At 39.2% G+C, this 19609-nt stretch overlaps 1 protein-coding gene and 1 long non-coding RNA gene across 4 annotated transcripts in view; one reads left to right on the top strand and one right to left on the bottom strand.

Annotated features, from left to right (window-relative positions):
- Nucleotides 1-10483, bottom strand: part of LOC309878108 — a 29298-nt gene extending 18815 nt beyond the window's left edge. Inside the window, exon 1 of the long non-coding RNA XR_014317483.1 lies at nucleotides 9616-10483. This is a non-coding gene — a long non-coding RNA (uncharacterized lncRNA). The remainder of the gene's footprint in view (nucleotides 1-9615) is intronic.
- MTMR7 (myotubularin related protein 7) overlaps nucleotides 1-19609 on the top strand; it is a 48931-nt gene that overhangs the window by 22185 nt on the left and 7137 nt on the right. The window contains exons 5-11 of one of the 3 annotated variants that reach the window (XM_082760292.1): nucleotides 898-1026; nucleotides 4402-4536; nucleotides 8363-8495; nucleotides 13620-13729; nucleotides 16202-16327; nucleotides 17088-17137; nucleotides 18839-19039. In XM_082760292.1, the coding sequence (XP_082616418.1) occupies nucleotides 898-1026; nucleotides 4402-4536; nucleotides 8363-8495; nucleotides 13620-13729; nucleotides 16202-16327; nucleotides 17088-17137; nucleotides 18839-19039 (884 nt within the window). The remainder of the gene's footprint in view (nucleotides 1-897; nucleotides 1027-4401; nucleotides 4537-8362; nucleotides 8496-13619; nucleotides 13730-16201; nucleotides 16328-17087; nucleotides 17138-18838; nucleotides 19040-19609) is intronic. The other 2 variants (XM_082760290.1, XM_082760291.1) reach the window with 2 other exon arrangements.

The raw sequence follows: 19609 nt of genomic DNA, 5'->3' as shown, positions 1-19609 counted from the left end.
GGGTTTGTTTTCTTTTTGGTAAAGCAAGCGGAAAAAAATGTTTGACCTCTCTTAAGATAAAGCATAGGAAAAATGGGATCATGCATAAAGCCCGATTCACCACAGCATCTTTAACCACAAGCCCTTCCTTTTCGTTCCCCTTCATTACTTGTCTCTAGCAGTCTCAGAAACTGAATTCTTGTTGGGCATCCTAACTTCTTTATTCATCTCAGCAAGTCACAGGGAAATAGTAAACATCCTTTTGGCCCCAGCCAGAATGCCGCACACGATATCAGGAAAAGAAAGTTAAGCAGGGATCCCATTTCTCTTCCTATTTGTCTCCAGAAGAACCTCTAGTTTTTTGTTTGTTTGTTGCCTGGTCATTGTGTTCCTTTGAGAAGGAAGACATTGGCAGGGCTGCTAGCCTTTTAATATCCTTGTTTCATACAGATGAATTCCTTTTCGCCAAGTCCTTATGTTTTTTTGTTATTTTCCCCAGATTTACCAGAAAATTTGGCTCTACAGCCCCCATTATAACAGAGAAATGTTTGGGAACTTCAACCATTCCCATCCTTACTTCCAACTTCTGCTCTGGAGGAAGCAGCAGTTGTAAACACAATCATGCTGTGCATAATGCTGGTTCTTTTCTGATTTGAATATATGTTCTCAACATGGCATAAATTAACACTTGGAAATACAGTCCTTTTAATTTTCTACTCTGGCTTTGTTGTCTGCAAGACAGAATTAACACATCCCAATTTTAGAAGACTGTTTTGAGAAATGTAGGTGATGTGTACAGCAGCTGTACTATGCCTCTGTATTGCTTGAGAACAGGGCTCCTTGCTATTTTGTTTTTGCAGTAGAGCTGGCTAATATTTATTGTATTCTGTAGACCAAACGAGCAGTTTCCTTTTGCAGGTCTGTGACTCCTATCCTACAGAAGTGTACGTACCAAAATCTGCAACTGCGCACATCATAGTGGGGAGCTCTAAATTCCGGAGCCGAAGGCGTTTCCCAGCTCTTTCCTACTACTGCAAGGATAACAATGTAAGTGTGAATTTGTAGCTTTGATGTGTTTACTTATTTTGTCCTTGACTTTGTAATTCTTCTAGTAAACGTCTACAAGAACAATCAGTGTTTGTTTGTTTGTTTGTTTAAGATTGCAATTAAAAGATTGCTGGTGTAGTCTGGTTAGTGTGGTTTTTACTTACTGTCAGCAGGCACATACTGAAATTATGGTTAGATCACTCACAGGCATTTAATGCATTTATTTAAACTCATCATCAAGCTAACATCAAAAAAAATTATTGCAATCCCTGTATGAGAAGCAATCAAGACAAGGTACAAGAAGTCAGAGGGGCCTGGGGAGAACTGATGAGATGCAGCCTGAAACATGGGTGGCAGAAGAGCGAAGGCCAGTAGCAGGTAATTGGGGAGATGACTGGAGGAGAACAGAAGAATTTAGGACGTGGTAGCCACGGCCTGAGAGCAAGATGAGGAGGAGAAAAACTATACTTGAAACCATTGGAAAATTGGGAGTAGCCTCTCAAGAAAAAATCTGCGACTTGACCTAGTGAGGATGGCTGAAAGAGCTACCAAATTCTGGCTGAGCGCACACGTTATGTGTGTATGATGTGTTGTGGCTTTGTTGAAGAGGCTTTCCTTGTCCTTGTCTTTGGTAGAAGAGTGCCACCTAATCCTTGTGCTAGATGCTCTCAGGGCTGAGTAAGGAGCTGTCCCACTTGTCTAACTATTTGGAAAAAAACTTGCACCAAGGCAATTGGCACTCCTGGTTTTGGCAGCTGAAGTAAAGGAGATGGGTGGACTGAAGGATCCCATAGACTCAGTGTTTTTGCATTTGTGTCCTGGACCTCTAGGAACTGGTTTAGCTCACCTGTCATTACCAGCCAGGAGAATGGTGTCCCCCTGGTACTCACAGAAGATCTGTGTGTCTAATAGCTCCTTATGTTTCAGTCCCAGACTGGCAACTGCATCAAGAGGTCTTCCTTGGTAGTTCTGGGAGATGGCCAGAACTTCCCAAGGACAGAGCTAGTGTGGGATTACAGTGCATTTTTAGAGTCTCCCACACAGGATGGGAACTATTTCCATAGGCAAATTCCTGATAAGCAGGAATGATAAACTACAGTCTCCACAGAAATCCTTTCCTTGCTGTGGTCCTTATCCTAGGTTTAAGCTTCAGAAGGGAATGAGACATTATTTTTGACTTGTTCTTTACCCCCTTATTTCAGCAGAATTCTGCTTCAGTAAAGATCTATGGGTTTGACTGCAAAACAGGAGGAAATAAAGGTTTTAAATAGTAAATGCAGTCTATGTATAAATTGTGTATTGTATTTAATATTTAATGAAGGCTAAATTTTTCAAAATGAATCACTTTACATAATCAACTAAGTCCAAATACAGGCATTTAGGATTCAAAACACTTGGACACTTTCAAATCTCAGAAAAAGAACAGGTCTTGGGGGTCAGTTGGATTGCAATATAGTTGTCCAGTTTGGGTGTATTCCCCAGTTTCTACCTAGATGTTTTCCCCATTTCAGCTGGTGTTCAGATTAAGGCTAAGGTTCACTTTCAGACCACCAGCGTCTGAAGTACTGTGTTCCCTCCTGGATCCTGTAAGGTTCAAAGGGCTAGGAAAAGAAGTGGGGTAAGATTGGTGAAGGTAGGCATTGAACAACTAGAGTAACAGCAGGCTGGGAAGAGGTCTGCTGCTGGCAGGGGGGTGGCTGCCACTCATTCAGTCTTTCATAACCACTACTGTCCCGTAGTAATTTGGTACGCCCAAGTTCAACTGATGTTGCGACACTACTCTGCGTCTCACAGGATCATTGTGGCTACGCTAAGATCAAACCCTGGAACTATTTGTTCAGCCTGTGCGATACAAAGTGACCTAATCTCTTGCCCTCCCCACATCCCAAGAAATGTTACAGACATATGGGCTCGTCATAAGCATTTGGCCTGAGTCAGCTGGAGGCAAGCTGTTCATGGAGATAGCGTATAGTGATTCCTGCTTGACACCTAATGGGTATCTAGGTCAATTTATCTTTCTAGTTTTGCATTGCTGTCAGTGCAGCTGTTTCATAAGCTGAGGCTAAAAATGATCTTAACCTCAATCTTAACTTGACAGACAAGCTGCTCTTTCCTTCTGGTGGCAGCACGTATCTTAGCCCTTGAGCCCCCAGAGTGCTATAACGTAATGAGCTCCAGCCCCTCCACTCCTCAATCTGAACCTTAATCCACAACCCTAACTTTAGCCTTAGTCTTGATGTCCATATCTACCTCAAGTATGGTACACCATGGTTGAGAGCGAAATGTCTTCCTTCTATTAAAATAATAGGTTGTGAACATATTCATGAGTATCTTTTGCTTCATGAAAAAGAGGTGTTAGCGTATATTAAATCACTGGGAAGTTCACTGATCAGCAGGCAAAATTAAATGACTAATAATCTGGTTGCAAATAACATTTAGTGTCTGAACAGGCTCTCACACGATTCAGGATTTATGTATTAAAGATACCCATTTTACTAACCCCTGATAGTTCAAAGACTTGGCTGAAAACAAGCATGTTCCCTCTCACAGTAATAAATAATCTGTAGGGCAGTCTGTGTGGGTCACGACCTTCAGAGTACAGATTCTCTTCATGCTTACGTTCAGTGCTTAGAAAGTGCATGCATTAGCCCTGTGCCTCCTACAAACCTAGCTGCTCCCTGCCTAGCAGTGACTGGGAAATAAAACCTCCCTGTTCCACATCCAGTTCCTTCTTTCCCAGTTTCATTGAGCAGCCTGTTCCTAATGAGTTTAGGGAGAAACTCCTTTGCCTTCTTCAACAGCTCTGGCTAATAAATGTGCTCCAGGAGCCAGGCTGCCTGACCCACTTCCCATGTTGTGAGGTCTTTCTCCAGAGGCAGTGCTAAAAATACAGCAGCATCACTGATCTGGCTGCACAGTATGCATTTTTGCTTCCTGGACTCACGATGTCTAAGGCTGTTTAGTAAAGTGTGTATTGGTGTAAGTTGGGTGTAACTGTGGTATCATAACGGAAGAGTGAGTGACCGTGCAGAGGGATCCATTCCTTATGCTACATCAGTGCTCTTGTGATTGCAGTGCATCGTTCTCTAGAGACCACCTTTCAGGAGATATTCTCCACGAGGGAAAAGTCTATATTTAAAATAGCTCTAAAAGTTGGATTCAAGATTAGACCTGGGCATTGGGGTATTATTGCGATAATATTCCCTTGTCTTTCTAAAAATAACTTATTTAGTAACATGCAATTCATTTTACCATTTCCATGCAACTGTACGCCTATGGTGAACATCTAATAAGCTGCTTTTTTAAATGCTTCTGGATCCTAAATCATTTCTGCTTAATAAGTACACTAATTTATTTCTTCTTCTTTTCCCGCAGGCCTCCATATGTAGGAGCAGCCAGCCTTTATCTGGCTTTAGTGCTCGATGTCTTGAGGATGAACAGATGCTCCAGGCCATCCGAAAAGCAAACCCAGGAAGTGATTTCCTATATGTTGTTGACACTCGACCCAAAGTAAGTGTATTGCCTTTCTTGCCCGTAAAAAGACTGAATCTGGGCTGAATAAATGACTGGCTGTACTTCTGCTCTCTGTTGCACCTGTGTAAATCCACAGGTAAATCAGGATTTATCAGGAATATCTTAACTAGGAATCTTGCCCATGTTTTTCTCACTTTGAGAGTTTTATTCTTTACATTGAGTCTTTCTCTTTTTTGTTCTTAGCAACATGTTAAGATACAGAAAAATAATAACTTTAATAATAACTGTAATGCAATAAAAGGCTAGTTTCATCACATGCAGGAGCTAACAGTAATACTGATGAGGCTAGTGAAAAATAATTCCTGTTATAAAATTGTATTTACAGTTATTTGTAGTCTTGCAAACCTCTACCTGCTTATAATAAAACTTACCATGCAAGATTACTCCTCTAAGTGGGGGAATAAGCTCCAATCCTGCAAATTTCTCCAGTTAATTACTTTGGTGAGACACCTTCTGTGAGCAGTGAAAAAAGCCACAACTTTAAGTAAAGAGAGCAAAATTAGCTGGAAATTACAAAAACCTCTGTATTTCCAGCAGTGATGACTTCTTCAAGAGCCAGTCAGCAGGTGAAGACACTTTGGTTTTCACTGAACTTCTCTGGAAAAAGAGTTCTGATGGAAAGAAATTCAGATACCTAGATTCCCACTCATCTCTGTCTGCACTGGGCTGCTTTATCAAAGCTTCTGTGAACCCAGGTGCCAAATGCAGCCTTGTTACAGCTCTGCAGCTCCTCATGCATATATAACCCTGGAGCGTGTAGGCAGTGGTAGATCCCGGTGCAAGCTGCTCCTGGCACTTCTCTGGGAGACCTGAACAAATACACAGGTAAATTATCAAGTCTGCTGCAAGGTCCTCCATTGCTCTGCTAAGCTAAAGAGCTACCTGCCTCTTTTCTCACCAGGACTAGTTCCTTGTGAAGATAATGAATATTGACAGATCCTTGAACCCAGCATTCCCAGGTGCTTCTTGTACGCTGTCCTTCGTTGTGATTACTAATGTTCAAAACAAAAGATTTGGCTGTGGAGGAAAGCTTTGTTTCCACTTCATTTAAATAGGCCAGGGTGACCAAGCACAGAGCTTTTACTTTGGCTACTGCCTTTCTTCATTTTCTCCTTCCTCTGTATGTTTACAGAAGATGTTAATATAAATCTATGAGTGAAACATATTAGTTCTACTACTCTTTTTAAAAAGTAAGGTCTTTGATACCTTCCACACAAAAGACGGATCCAGGAAAACTGGCAAGTGAGGTCTGTTCCCTTTAAAGGTTTTATCCTCCTGTTTGCTGAGATTAAACTGGGGCAGGCACAATTTAGAAATTAACAACTGCTTTAGGAGCAACAGATGGAATTTGGGTAGGTGATGTGGAAAAGTTGTTAGTAAATATTGTGGCAGCTGCAAAATTTGGCAGCTGATAATATTTAAAATAAATGAGTGTCAGAAAGCCTTGCAAATTTAACCTTATATTTATTTACTTTTAAAGAGAGCTGTCTCTGATTTATTTATTTATTTATTTTAATGAAGGATTTCTGTGATGAAATTGCTCTGATACAGAGACAGTTTATAACGTTTGCAGTGCTGAGGATTAGGTTAGTTAAGGGCAAGGTATGTTTCATTCAGGGCTTCTGGGCTTTCTGGTGATTCAGACATACATACAGATCTTTTTTCTGAAGATATATGCTGTTGTCAGGAGGGACAGCTTCATGTTGCTGATACAAGAACACTGAGGTCTACTTCAAAAGAGAAAGATTAGGAGTTGACAGATGATTTAAATCTTTCTAGCAAGTCACACTGAGGGCTCTGTCCTTAGAGGACACGCTGTTCACAGGCAGTAATTTTTTTTATTGTTCCTTGACTGTCAAAGATCAGCAGACTGCTCATTGTTAGACTATTTCTTCTTTTTTCTTCTTTCCTTTTTTTTTTTTTTTTTTTTTTTTTTTTTTTTTTTTGTCTAGTTTCCTGTTTTAGAGGATAGTTTCTTCTGTTTTATCATGGAAGTCCTGCAATATTTCATTTCCTAATGGTCCTCCACAAATGCAACTATGCATTCCTATTGCTAAGTTCTACTCAAGGGAATGGATGTGTTAGAAAATGTGAAGATGGGAGAAAAACCCTGTCTTCACCTTTCTGAATTAGAATAAAACAGTTGAAAATCACTCTCACCTGATTACTTATGCATATAAAATTAAGTTAATATTCATAAAAAGGGTTTATTTTTTAGCACTTTGGAAGTTAAGAGGTCAGATATGGGGCATGTGAACCAGTTTTGACTTAGGACATAAAGCTAGACCTGTTCATCTTAGTTGGAGATAAGCTGGCAGTAGACAATCCTCCTTAACGGCCTGCATTCAGTTCCAAATTAAAATTGAATAGCGGGAGTATGTGTGTTTGGGGTGGAGATCAGGAAGAGACACATTCTCCCCATGACACCATTAGCTGAGTACTGAAGTATACTATTGTGAACTTCAAAAGCAACCAGAGAAGCAGCAAATCAACAATGCTTCCTGCAACATTTGGAAATAAAGTGGAGGAGTTCCCTACCTAGTCCTTTGTCTCCTAGACAATACTTGAGATACTTCACTTTGATTTTTTTCAGAACATAATGTCTCTTTGCAATGAAGACCTCTCTCTCTCTCTCTCTTCCTCTCTCTTTTTTTTTTTTTCTTTTTTTTTTTTTTTTTTGTCAACAGGTACCTCACAAGGTGTCTCAAAAAGCTTTGTTAGTGTCCTTCAGTATGGATGTGCAATGTGCATTGTTACTTTAAATCAGAGATCTGTCCTGAGCAGAACTTGTTAGTTGTGCTTAGAGGCATGGAATTCCTATAATGTTGACTATTTGGAGTAAGATGTGAAAAAAGTATTGTAAATAATAAATATTAAAAAAAAAAATTATACAGGTTAATAAAGTAAAAGGGCTTAATTTCAATCAGCTCTATATTTTGTGTGTGGAGATCTGAATTTGGCACAAGGGGCTTGGCAGATAGCTTTCTTTCCCCCCCAAGAATCTCAAAAAGGGGGAAATAACCATTAAAGAAAAACCAAAACACTTAATTTTACACATGGGAGAACTGAACTAAAGAAGCATGTAGTGACTTTCCCAGGCTAGCAAGCAAGCAGCAGATTCAAAGACAAAACTCCAGCTTCCATTTCAATGTATTTTTTCTTTTTTCTTCTGAAGCACAGCAAAATATTTGGTAGTGCTGCATTGTAGATGAAGATGTTTGTGGTAATTTTGTCAATTCAGATATTTTGTGGTCTTATACAACTGGAGCCAAGACACTCTAAACTTGGGAAAGCTACTCTGACTCTTCACTATTTCAAGCTTAAGAGAACTAAGCTGTATGAACTTTTGGGTGATTTGAGCAATAAAATGTATTTCTGGGAAATGTATGTTCCATATGCCATGGAACAGTGTTATGGCAGATAAGACACTGCCACCTTCTGGGTGTATTCTGCTAGTAAACATAACACTGACCACAAATAAAATCAAAACGGCCTTTTAAAAGCAAAATTAAACCTTTGTGCTCTTGCAGAAGAGCCCTACATAAGTTGTGGGGTATTCTGTGTGTTTGATTAATACTCAATGTGTGTGAAATAGAGATTGGAGCCTTAGTGACCCAGCAGACTGCAATATACTGTAAATGGATTCCCATTGCCAAACTAGTTGTGTTGACACAATGGTGAAGGCTTCCAATTTATGCCTGACTTAAATCACTCTGATTTATTGCAGTAGACCATGGCCTTTGTTTTGAAAAGAATCTGTGTTACTTGTTTTCATCCAGTTTTCCTATTTATTTTTTTTCAGCTCAATGCAATGGCAAACCGAGCAGCAGGGAAGGGATATGAGAACGAAGACAACTACTCCAACATCAAGTTTCAATTCATAGGCATTGAGAACATCCACGTCATGAGAAATAGTCTGCAGAAAATGCTTGAAGGTATTACTCTTCTTTATTGAAAGCCAAGGGAAAGCTTTGACACAAATCAGAACGACTTCTTTGAAATCAGTACCAAAATAAAATTTTGTCTGGTGTACAGCATGTAGTTGCTTGCTGTCTAATGGGCTTGTACCGTGGATCATCACTGCAGTTAGGGATGTTTTCCTAATTGTGTGAAAATCTTGTTCCACGAGTGAAATCCAGGTATTGTTTACTTTAATGACAAACCTCATTTGACTTCAATACACCTTACTGCTACTACTCTTTCCTTGTGGTTTAAAATTTGATGGTAGAAAGTAAACAGATGCTTATATCTGACTAAGATGATAGTGGGAAAGACTTGAAGATTAAAAAAAGAAATCTCAGAAAACATATGGCTTGAGTTTTGTATTTGGTCAGTAAGGAACTCATGTATTTGGGACTTCAAAATTTTAACAGAAATTTGTTCATGGCCTGTATGGGGCACATCACACCAGTTCTGTTTGTGAAACTCCCAGTCAGTGGCTGTAACCGTTTAACACCTTCATAATCCCCTGTAAATTAGTAATAATCACTTTATAAATACCTAGCAGTGTATAAACCAGCACATTGTACTGGTTTATAGCTTTAGCATTTGGAATACACTACAGTTTAGAGGCCTTCTGGGAAAAGGGTAAGGATAAAAAGCCATCCTTGACCCACAGTTGTTTTGTTGATTTTTAACAGGCAAATAGTAAGTGCTCACTCCATCCCACGCAGTCTCAGTATTTATGTCATGTATATCATCAACAAAAAGCTTCTAAATTCTTTCCCCACCTGAATCAGCTTGGTCCTGAACAGGCCTTGGTCTTGAATCGGGGGATCCCCTCTGAGTATGGGGCATCCACAGCTTCTTGAGGCAACCTGTTCCAGTGCCTCACTACTCTTAAAGTGAAGAATTACTTCCTAACGTCTAATCTAAATCTATCCTCATTTAGTTTAAGACCATTCCCCCTTGTCCTATCATTATCTACCCAAGTAAAGAGTCCATCTCCATCCTTTTCATAAGACTCGTTTAAGTACTGAAAGGCCACAAAGAGGTGTCCTCGGGGCCTTCTCTTTTCCAGGCTGAAATATGCCTTCTGGTACCACAGGAACGTACCTTACCATGTCCTCTTCGGCCACACGTGATTCCAAGGTAGTCTGCGTAGTCTTCTGTGATCCCTGGTCAGTAACCTTGTCCAAATGAAGGAGGAAGGCTCTGTAGTCCTTGCTCTGCCCACTACAGATGCATGTGTGCTCAGCCCTATGCAGGATCTTAGGTTAAATCAATAACTGCTAGGCAACTTGTTTTATTTTTAGTACATCACTCCCTCCATGGTGTATTCTTGCTTAGTCCCTTGCCTAAGGGTCTCAGAAGGGAGACTAGAAGGGGTTTTAGTGAATGACAAAGCCTTGTTTGGCTGGAACAGAGGCCTCGTGAACAAACCTTTCCCTTTGTTTGTTCAGCTTGAGCCGAGCAAGGTTAAAGTAGTAAACAACCAGCCTGGCTGCACGGGGTAGTGTTGTGTATTATTTTAGAGCCAGAAGTTCATGAGCTGGGCCCATGGCACAAACTGATAGGTAACAAGGTAATTTCTGAGACATTTAACACTTCATGCTGCTTGGGGGCATAACTTTTTAGCATGTGTTCTTAAATGAGCCATATGCCAAATATCTCTCTCTCTTTTTTTTTTTTTTCATAGATTTTTATATTTTCTGTGTTGAAATCGCATTTAGAGACCTAACAGATAAGATTAGAAAATAAAGAAGTGAAGTTTCAGATACTTGAGGCTCTCATTGAATTTAAGGCTTGAGATGCACGAGGGCTTTTTTCATGTAAAAAGCCGTACAGTTTTTCTCTTTTTCCATTTGTAGAAGTGTCCCTTCATCTTATTTTTCTTGTGTCCTTTAAAATGTTATTACTGGGAACCAGAATCAAAAAGTCTGCCAAAGACAACGACAATATCCACTTGATCTGGCTTTACATTTTCATCAAGTATTTGAATATAGCAGGATAAATCTCTAATGTAAATATCACATTACACTGCCACATCCCCAAATGTGCCTACTGACTGTGTATGTTGTGGTATGTTATGAGATAAGTCTGATTTGGTGCAGGAGTGCAGCAAAGGTTATTTTATTCCATTTACTGGAATTAAGCAGAAGTGAAGTTCACATGAAAGACTGTGGTTTGTTGTCAACATATAATTTTAAATAATTTCAAACACTGCAGAAATCTGAACTAAAAATGCACTCATATTAGGAATATGTTGATTTCAACTGAATTTAGAAAAAAGCCGAAGCAATTAGTTTATATTTATTGCCAAGAATTTGATTAGTAAAAAAAAAAAAAAACAACCTTTGAAATGTTAATAACTTTAATGCTAACAGTTTTATTTAATTAACTTTAATGTGTATGTACTCTTGTATATTTGTTTTAGCATAATGTAAGAGCATTATAAATTTGTATTAAAAATTAAGATAGATTTTTAATAATGTAAATACTAGATTTGTAGGATAATGAGATTTTTTTTTTAAGAATATGCAAAAGAAGTTGAGATTCCACTTTACTCTGGAAGAAAAATGTACTTTGAGGTGCTGAAATTTCCTTCCAGAAAAACAAACCAACCAACAAGTTTTATCATTGCCTCTGCTGCCTCATACCATTTTGTATAATATTGAATTTTATTATCGTTATTTTTTAAGAGAGGTGTATACGAAGAAACGTGTGCCAATTTTGATCCTGGACACAACTTCCCTGAAATAATTTTTAATATTAGAAGAAGATGTGGTACAAGATGTTTTCTCAGGAAAGATTCAGGTGCTGAGCCTGTTGTTTGGTATTTGCAAGGCGGGGGAGCCCTGTTAGGCTTCCAGGAGACAACCAAAGCTTGACCCCTGTTTGTTGTGCACTGAGATGGCGACCCCACATGCTCTCTGTCTGTATTTAAACAGCAAACACGAGCTTCTCCTCCCCTCATATGGGGAGCACTGGTTGTTGATCAGAGCAGCCCTCTGATCCTTGGACTACAGTGACAGATCAGCCAGAAGGAGAGCTTGAGGGATTGGCCCACAGCCCTTCTCCTTCCTCTCCCTTGCCAGAAAGAGGAAAACTGAGCATCAGTTGCATCCCCTTCTGGTACTTGTGCTGATGGAAGAGGCAGTTTCCACCACGTGCCCTATTTCTTCCTACCCTCCAGGGGAAGGAAGCACAGCTGGATTTCCATGAACTCTGGCACAGGCTCTTGATTTTCCTGTGCCCAGCCTATGCTCTCTTTCCCACGGCATATGTGCAGGAGGTCTTATTTCTCCCAGATTTTGGTATCAAGTTTATTTATTTATTTATTTTATTTCTCCTGAAGGAAAGAAGGTAGCAAGATTTTTGTGTGTGTGTGTGTGTGCTGGCATAATGTTTTTTTTTCCCTGCCAAGACAGAAATGTCCTTTTCCCTCAGGATAGCTGAATTCGTAACTGAACTCAGCACTGAGGTCCAGGTTGGTGGCCAAAATCATTTGAAATATATGGTGTGTGCCTTTAATTTAGGACAGTCTGAACTTTGCTCAGTGAAGTGGTAGGTAAATATTGATTCCAGTTTGGTGGTGGGAATGAGCAAAGCACTATTTCAGTTTTACCTTGGACTTTTGTAAACAGAGCCAGCAGCCTCAGGCAGAATCCAGCTACTAATTGATCATGCTTCCATCTGCACAGGAGCATTAGTCATGTGAAAAGGTGTTTGCTTTCAGTGTTGCTATCTATGCATTTTTATAAATATCCTTCAAAAAGACTTTTAAAATAACCATCTGGAAGACACCTGTGTACAAAAATTACTGGATTTCATATGGACACATTAGGCTGTTTTGCCTCTGAATTAAAAAGAGTCAGAATTTTGCCTCTGCATTAAAAAGAGTGAAGACAGTCAGATTCACTCAGACATGGTATAAAGTCTGAACTTGGCTTGTAAAATTAAACTCTGATCATGTTGAAAGAAATGGAAGTTTTGCCACCAGTCATAATGGCTCAAAATAAGAGCTGAGTCTTGTAGAAGATGTCCAGAGGAAACAAGATGTACTAAGACATTTTTAACTCACAGGTCATACATGAACTCAATGAAAAACATAGTGTTTTCACTATATTCCTTAAATGAAAAAAAAAAAAGCATTTGGGTACAGTAGGATAGAAACTTAATGTTGTAAAAGCTGGGAGATTCTGTTCTTCAAACATGGTGTTAAGATAGCAAAGTTTTCAGCAAAAATGTTTTCCTTGGGGAGCTATGACTTTTCCTCGCTATCAGGTGATGTTTTTTGGTTACATCTGAAATTTTAATAAGGTTTCATTCAGGGACAGGGAACTGTTGCGTGAATTGCTTTATCCAAAACACCATTCTGTGTGGTGATGCTAACACCTAAATTTGGTGGGGCTGCCCTTATAGTGCTCACCAAATCCAGCTTCACCAGCAAATATGGTTGTGAATAGGAGGCTATGGCATTTAGTGGTTTTCTGCCTGTCCAAAGGCAGAAATTTGTCCATTTTCTGATTCCAAGACCTCAATAGGGGCCTGGAGAACAAGTCCTACGAGGAGCGGCTGAGGGAGCTGGGTTTGTTCAGCCTGGAGAAGAGGAGGCTCAGGGGCGACCTTATCGCTCTCTATAGGTACCTCAAGGGAGGCTGTAGCGAGGTGGGGGTTGGTCTGTTTTCCCACGTGCCTGGTGACAGGATGAGGGGGAATGGGCTTAAGTTGAGCCAGGGGAGTTTTAGGTTAGATGTTAGGAAGAACTTCTTTACTGAAAGGGTTGTGAGGCATTGGAACAGACTGCCCAGGGAAGTGGTGGAGTCACCATCCCTGGAAGTCTTCTAAAGACGTTTAGATGTAGAGCTTAGGGATATGGTTTAGTGGGGACTGCTAGCGTTAGGTCAGAGGTTGGACTCGATGATCTTGAGGTCTCTTCCAACCTAGAAATTCTGTGTGAAATAATAGATAGAAGCCCCCCTCTCTGAAGGGTTTGAAAATTTCACTCGCAACACAGTTGGGCAAGATCTGTGCTGCACAGAAGGATGTATTTGGTAAACTGATTGCATCAGGCTTCCTGTATTTACCATGCATTTAAGATGTAGCTTATTTTGCAGTTTGTGAACTGAAATCACCTTCAATGAGTGACTTTCTGTGGGGCCTTGAAAATTCGGGCTGGCTGAAGCATATCAAAGCCATTATGGATGCTGGCATTTTTATTGCAAAGGTAAGGTGTGTAAAATAAAATAAAACTTGAACTAATCAGATACAGAAAGTGAGGACCAAGTAACACAAGTTACTTGGGTAATTTTTGTTATCTTCAGTGATGTTGTATCTGAAACTAGTGTGTCTTGTGATGCCTCACATATGAGGAGAGAAAGGTTTTAGGTGCTGTGACATAACGTTTTGCTAATAGGGTAAAAAGAGTTTGTGTTAATTTGTACTGAAGATCTCAAATGTGTTATGGCCTCTACTTTCCTGTATCTCATTATGCCATGTATTTCAATGCCCTTTCTTTACTGCCCCAGCAGTGGTTATTGCTGCTCCTTTCCCTATTTACCTTGCCTCCTCCCCTGTTTCCAGGATATTTTCTTTGCTGACAATTTCTGTTCTAGGACTACTACTTCACATGGTAGTTGTACTATAGGAATGTTAGCACTATACTCTGAGTTATTTAGGAAACACCTAAATTAACCTTCTAGTCCAGTGCCTGTCTATTATGACAACCAAATTCCCTAGCAGGTTCTACTCTTACATACTTGATAACTGCTTCAGGGAAAAAAAGCATTGGCTTTGGTAAGAAATTATTTCTCCTAATCCCACCTCAAGTAGTGCAGACATTTCTCATCTACTAAGAGTAATTTTATCACCCCCTTACTTGTGCTCTGTCTTTTTCTGGTTCAGTCCTTCTTTTTAAGATTACTATTACAATTTTTTACAGGCCTTTTTATTTACAAGACCTGCTATATATGACTATATGGATAAACTTCATGGATCTGCCTCCTAAGTAACTGCCTGTTTCTCTTGCTTTGCTTCTTCCTGCTCAGCAGTTGTAGCTTTTTACCTGAATGCCAGCTGCAAGATAAATGCCCATGTTATTTCTCCTAGCCCTACTAGCTTCTTTAGCTTATAGAAATCAAGTCATTTACATTAGCTCTTGACCATTTTTCCCCAGTGGCTAATGTTTAATGCCAAAAAGTATATCCTTTGTCCATATGCTTGCCAGCCTCGTGCTTACTCAGGCTTGCATTTTGACCTGTTCTTATTTGCACAGTTCCCAGTTCTCAGTTTTTGGTCTTCTGCCCGTATGGGTTCTATTTTGGTAGAATTTACTTGTCTCTTGAGATAAACATAGATAATTTATTATTATTCCTTGTTTCCTTTTAAGCCCAAATTTAACCTAAATGTTTATTTATCTAAGCAGTATCTTTCCTAACCTATTTTATTTCTTGCTTTTCTAAACATAGTTCTCTTTAGAAATGGCAAAGGCCAAAATCCTTAGAATTTAAAATAACCCTCAAGTTCCAAAAATAATGCAACACGAGACTTCGGAGAGCATTGTACAAATCCCCTCTTTGTGTGTTTCTCCTGGATTATGGTTAAAATGGGATCTTCTCTCCTCAGTTATTCACTTTAAAAGTATTTGTACAATCTTGCTTATTAGGTATAGATGTTCACTACTACCACAGGCTTTGTCAGAAATCTTTACAATTATGTCTTTAATGCAGTATGGTGTAATAATAGCCATGCTAGCCTGGCACTGGAGGCAGGCAGTACCATTATTGACATTGCCATCAGGAAGGGAAATTAAGAGCCATATTTGCATATGGCTGTTCTGTTGCTGGTGTGTGAGTGAGAGCATTAGCAGTAGCTGAGCTGGCTTTAGACAGTCTTCCACTCTGGCCAGTCGGTGTATTTTAATTGCTCTGTGTGGTCTGGATCCTCTTGTACACAGTAGACTTTTGGAACTGAGAATCGGTGAAGCTGTCTTCTAGGTGAATTTGCTGGTATATTTTGGAAATGTATTTATCTGCAAGGTCCATAATAGCTAAGTACCCCTTTTTAATGTATCTATCCTCTTAGTGCATCTAAAGGACAGGGAGGGATGTTTATCACAAATTACAAATGAGATTTTGTAGTATGCTCCTTCCAGTCCCCAGATCCGATGTTTGTGTCTCACTGGTGTTTACAAAAAAACAGGTGCTGAAATTCAGATCTCTTCCTTTCTGGATAAGGTCAAAGGGTTCGTTCTCTCTTCTGTCTGCCCATGGCCCAAAAGCATACTTAGCTATTTTATTCAGAACAGCTTCATGAAGAGGAGGTGAAAGTAACTCAAAACCAGAATAGCTAACAACTTAGCAGTTAGAAAGCTGCTTGTCATGTGGGACAGGATTCACTGCTCCTTTGGCACAAGAAACTGTTGAAATGGATCCCTCGTCCTCCCATACTGGTGCATAAAGAGGTGATGTTGCAAACACTGTATTGCATGGGATGTGATGCGATTAAGACCTTCCAAATGAGAGGAATAATGCTCAACATCATTCAGGAAATCTGTGGCAGAATTAAAACAAAACTAAACAAACCCAAAGTTTTCCCAATTCTCAAATGAATGCCATCCATAGTGCGCTGTCTCACTTTTCCTCTCTTACTATTGCCTTTCTGCTGCTTGTGAAATCTCTGACTTTTTCTGTATTCTTAGGCTGTGGCTGAGGAAGGTGTGAGTGTGCTTGTTCACTGCTCTGATGGCTGGGATAGAACAGCCCAGGTTTGCTCTGTAGCAAGCCTTCTGTTGGACCCATATTACAGAACTATGAAGGGATTCATGGTAAGCAGGTTCTCTATCACATAGTCAATGAAAATATTATGGCATCATTTTAGAGAATGTTGAGTGTCTTTTTTTTTTCTGATGGAAAATCAACTTTCCCTATATATTTTTTTCTCCTTAAGTATAAAGGTTTTTATCTGTCCAAGTCTCCCCATTTCTTTATGAAATGCTATCAAAGGTGTGGAGCAGTTGGGTACCCATCTATTTTTTTTTTTTCATAATCTCAACCAAGAAACTTTCTTGCGGCCCAAGGGGCTTTTTGGTGCAAGCATGAGTTTGTGTTTATTTTCAGGAATAAGTGAAGTTATGAGTGTCAGAAGTGTGTGATCCCCAGACACTAGATTGCAATGAACAAGCATGCTGGAAGATCTGATCCTTTACCAAGCACACCAGTGCTAGTGAGGCATCTAGAAATGCCTATCAAGTTAATGGGCACACATTAAGATGAGGTTTAAAACATAGTTAGGTTCTGGTTTAGAAAATGATGAAGCAACCTAATTTATGTTGAAATACTGTCATCCTACTTGCATTAATCAAAAATGCTACTTTCTTCTGAGTTGGCAGTGGTGCTCAATGCTTATCATTTTCCTGCTTGCTCTAAATTTTTTCTGGGATTCCAATACTGCTTGCTTACATCATATCTTGCTCATCACTTCTCTGTTTTTTCTAAAAAATACCTGGGATTCCAATACTGCTTGTTCTGCCTGCTTCAATAGGTCAGCTCTGCTCCACTACACTGAATGTAATATTCTCATTTCAGGTTTTAATTGAAAAAGATTGGATTTCCTTTGGTCACAAATTTAACCACAGGTAAGGCTGTGCTAAAGTTTTTCTCTCTATATATTTTATGTAGTCAGTATCCACTGCCATTCCAATTTTACTTTACTTGTTGTCTTTCAAAGCATATCAACAGAACACACCTTCAGGATATCACCACATCCATTTTTCCCCTCTATATAACTTAGCTGCCTGGAAAAATCAAAATGAAATATTTTTGTATCTGCCTTTTCTTGCATATTCACTACAAGATTGCTGTGAGGAATACTGAGTGCTGGTCTTGCAATTGCTATGATGCTTGTGAGAAAAAAAAATAGTATGTGGCTTGAAAATCCCTTTTGGAATCCAGCAGATCTTTCAGTAGTGAAAAGACTTCAGGGACTTCACACCTAAGTCCCTGTTCAGGAGAGTGTACGTCTTCCAGGATAGTACTTTAATTTAGGCATGTCTTTGAGTTACCTAATATCTAAAATACACTTTTCTTATTATGCTTTGTTCCAATTAAAAAAACAGCATTTGTTCAGAAACATCAGATAAAGGAAAAGCAGAAAGTAATCTATCTGGACAAGTTATTTTGTGCATCCATAATATAAAGGCTATAACATAATGAGAATGTCTGAAGAGTTTATGTATAAACATGGATAAATATCCATATTTTCTCTATTTTCTTTATTTTCATTTAGTTTCTGTAAAAAGTGTAATTTTTGTATTGGAGCTTAACTACATGATATTGCTTGATTCAGATATAAATTTAATTTTAAATTTAAAATTCTTAAAAAAAAAAAAAAAAAGCACACACACACAAAAATACTTTTCAGTATAAGCGCCACAACACTTGTGAAATTCCAGCAGGAATTACCACATGAAAAAATAATGCTGTCAGATGTCTAGTATTATCAGGTGATAGATACAATGAAATGTAATCACCGATGGCTGTACTCTGATTTCCAGTACAATATTGTTATGCTTGCTTTGATGCATAGTAACAGTAGAAGTGAAGGCTTTGATTGTAGATGTTGATAGATTTCCACTTTCCATTTTTCCCAAGCTTTACGACACTAGACAGGCAAAATAATTAATTGAAAATGCTTCTCCCTATTAGGTAGACTTATAAAATATTTTTTATTTCTGTGTGTTCTGTATTTTCAGGTTCCTGTTCTTCAACGTACCCTACAGCAAGTGGTTCCAACAGACAGTTTTATAGTTAGAAAGTTTCGTGTTCACTTTACAGATAAAGTAGCTGTAAAAATTGCCCACTTTCTAAAAATGTCACCAAGAGAGGGCAGCTTTAAACTGTTTTCTGCCAAAGTTGTTCTATTCCTCTCCTGCTCAGTCTTATGGGTTTGGCAATGGTCTGACGCTGACACAGACTGTCTAGGATAGCTTGCTAAAGTCACTGCAGTCATTCTTCTGATGACTTCTGTTACTGTGGCATAACTGTGTATTAATAGCATTAAAACGTGGCTATATAGCAGCCAGTTGTTAGTAGATGTGAAGCAACAAGACACCCACAAGGGGCTTCTGTTTCTGTTTGATAAATTCTGCTTTCCTTCTACTCCATGAGCCTTGCATCATTTTTGTAAGTAAAAACACACTAATGGGTGAGATTTTAGAAAAGAATACAGTTTGTGCGCTGAAAGTATGAGGGCTTTGTTTTCATTAATTCAGGAGTCATCATTTCAGTTTTCCTAGCGGATTTCAGGTTATAACTGAATGTATCTTGTCCTGTTTTAGGTATGGCAATTTAGATGGAGATCCAAAAGAGATATCCCCTGTTATTGACCAGTTCATCGAATGTGTCTGGCAGCTAATGGAACAATTTCCTTGTGCCTTTGAATTCAATGAGAGATTCCTGATCCACATACAGCACCATATCTATTCTTGCCAGTTTGGTAATTTCCTGTGTAACAGCCAGAAGGAGAGACGAGAGCTGAAGTATGAAAGCCTTTTCTTTAGAAGCATATTTATGTTGGGGTCTGTGGGTGTGTTGCTGTGTTTAAGACTCCAGGGTTTCCCAGCCCAGGTGAATGTGCTTCCACAAGGCACAAGGTGCAGCATAGCATTCCTGGCTGTCATCTTCTGGTGACACAGATTAATACCAAAAATGTTGATCCTCTGCAATGTGGCTCTGCTGTGAGTATAATCCACTGTGTGCATGACAGGGATTAGTGAGAACGGTTGAGAGCATTAGACCTTTAGCCACATGGCCCTAGCCTTATTGCAGCATTAACAACATATGAGGCAAGCTTTAAAAAAAAAAAAAGATGATATTAATGAAAATTAAGTTATCAGTTTGAGTCACTGCTCTTCTGTGTTCTAACCTGTCTTTAGACCTTATGTTCTTCCCAGCCACCTCTCTAGGCCTGTACTCTGGGATACTTACGAATGGCCTTTTAGTCTGGTACCCCTCCTGAGGACTGAGTCACCAAACTGTCCTGCTGTTTAGCTCCAAAGCAATTATGCATTAATCTACCTGTCCTCAGTTCCAAACAGAGCCAACACTAT

This window comes from Aythya marila (assembly GCF_965140915.1).
Source record: "Aythya marila genome assembly, chromosome: 4".
Lineage (NCBI taxonomy): Eukaryota > Metazoa > Chordata > Aves > Anseriformes > Anatidae > Aythya > Aythya marila.
Note: the sequence above shows the minus strand (reverse complement) of the source record. Positions and strands in the feature narration are given on the sequence as shown.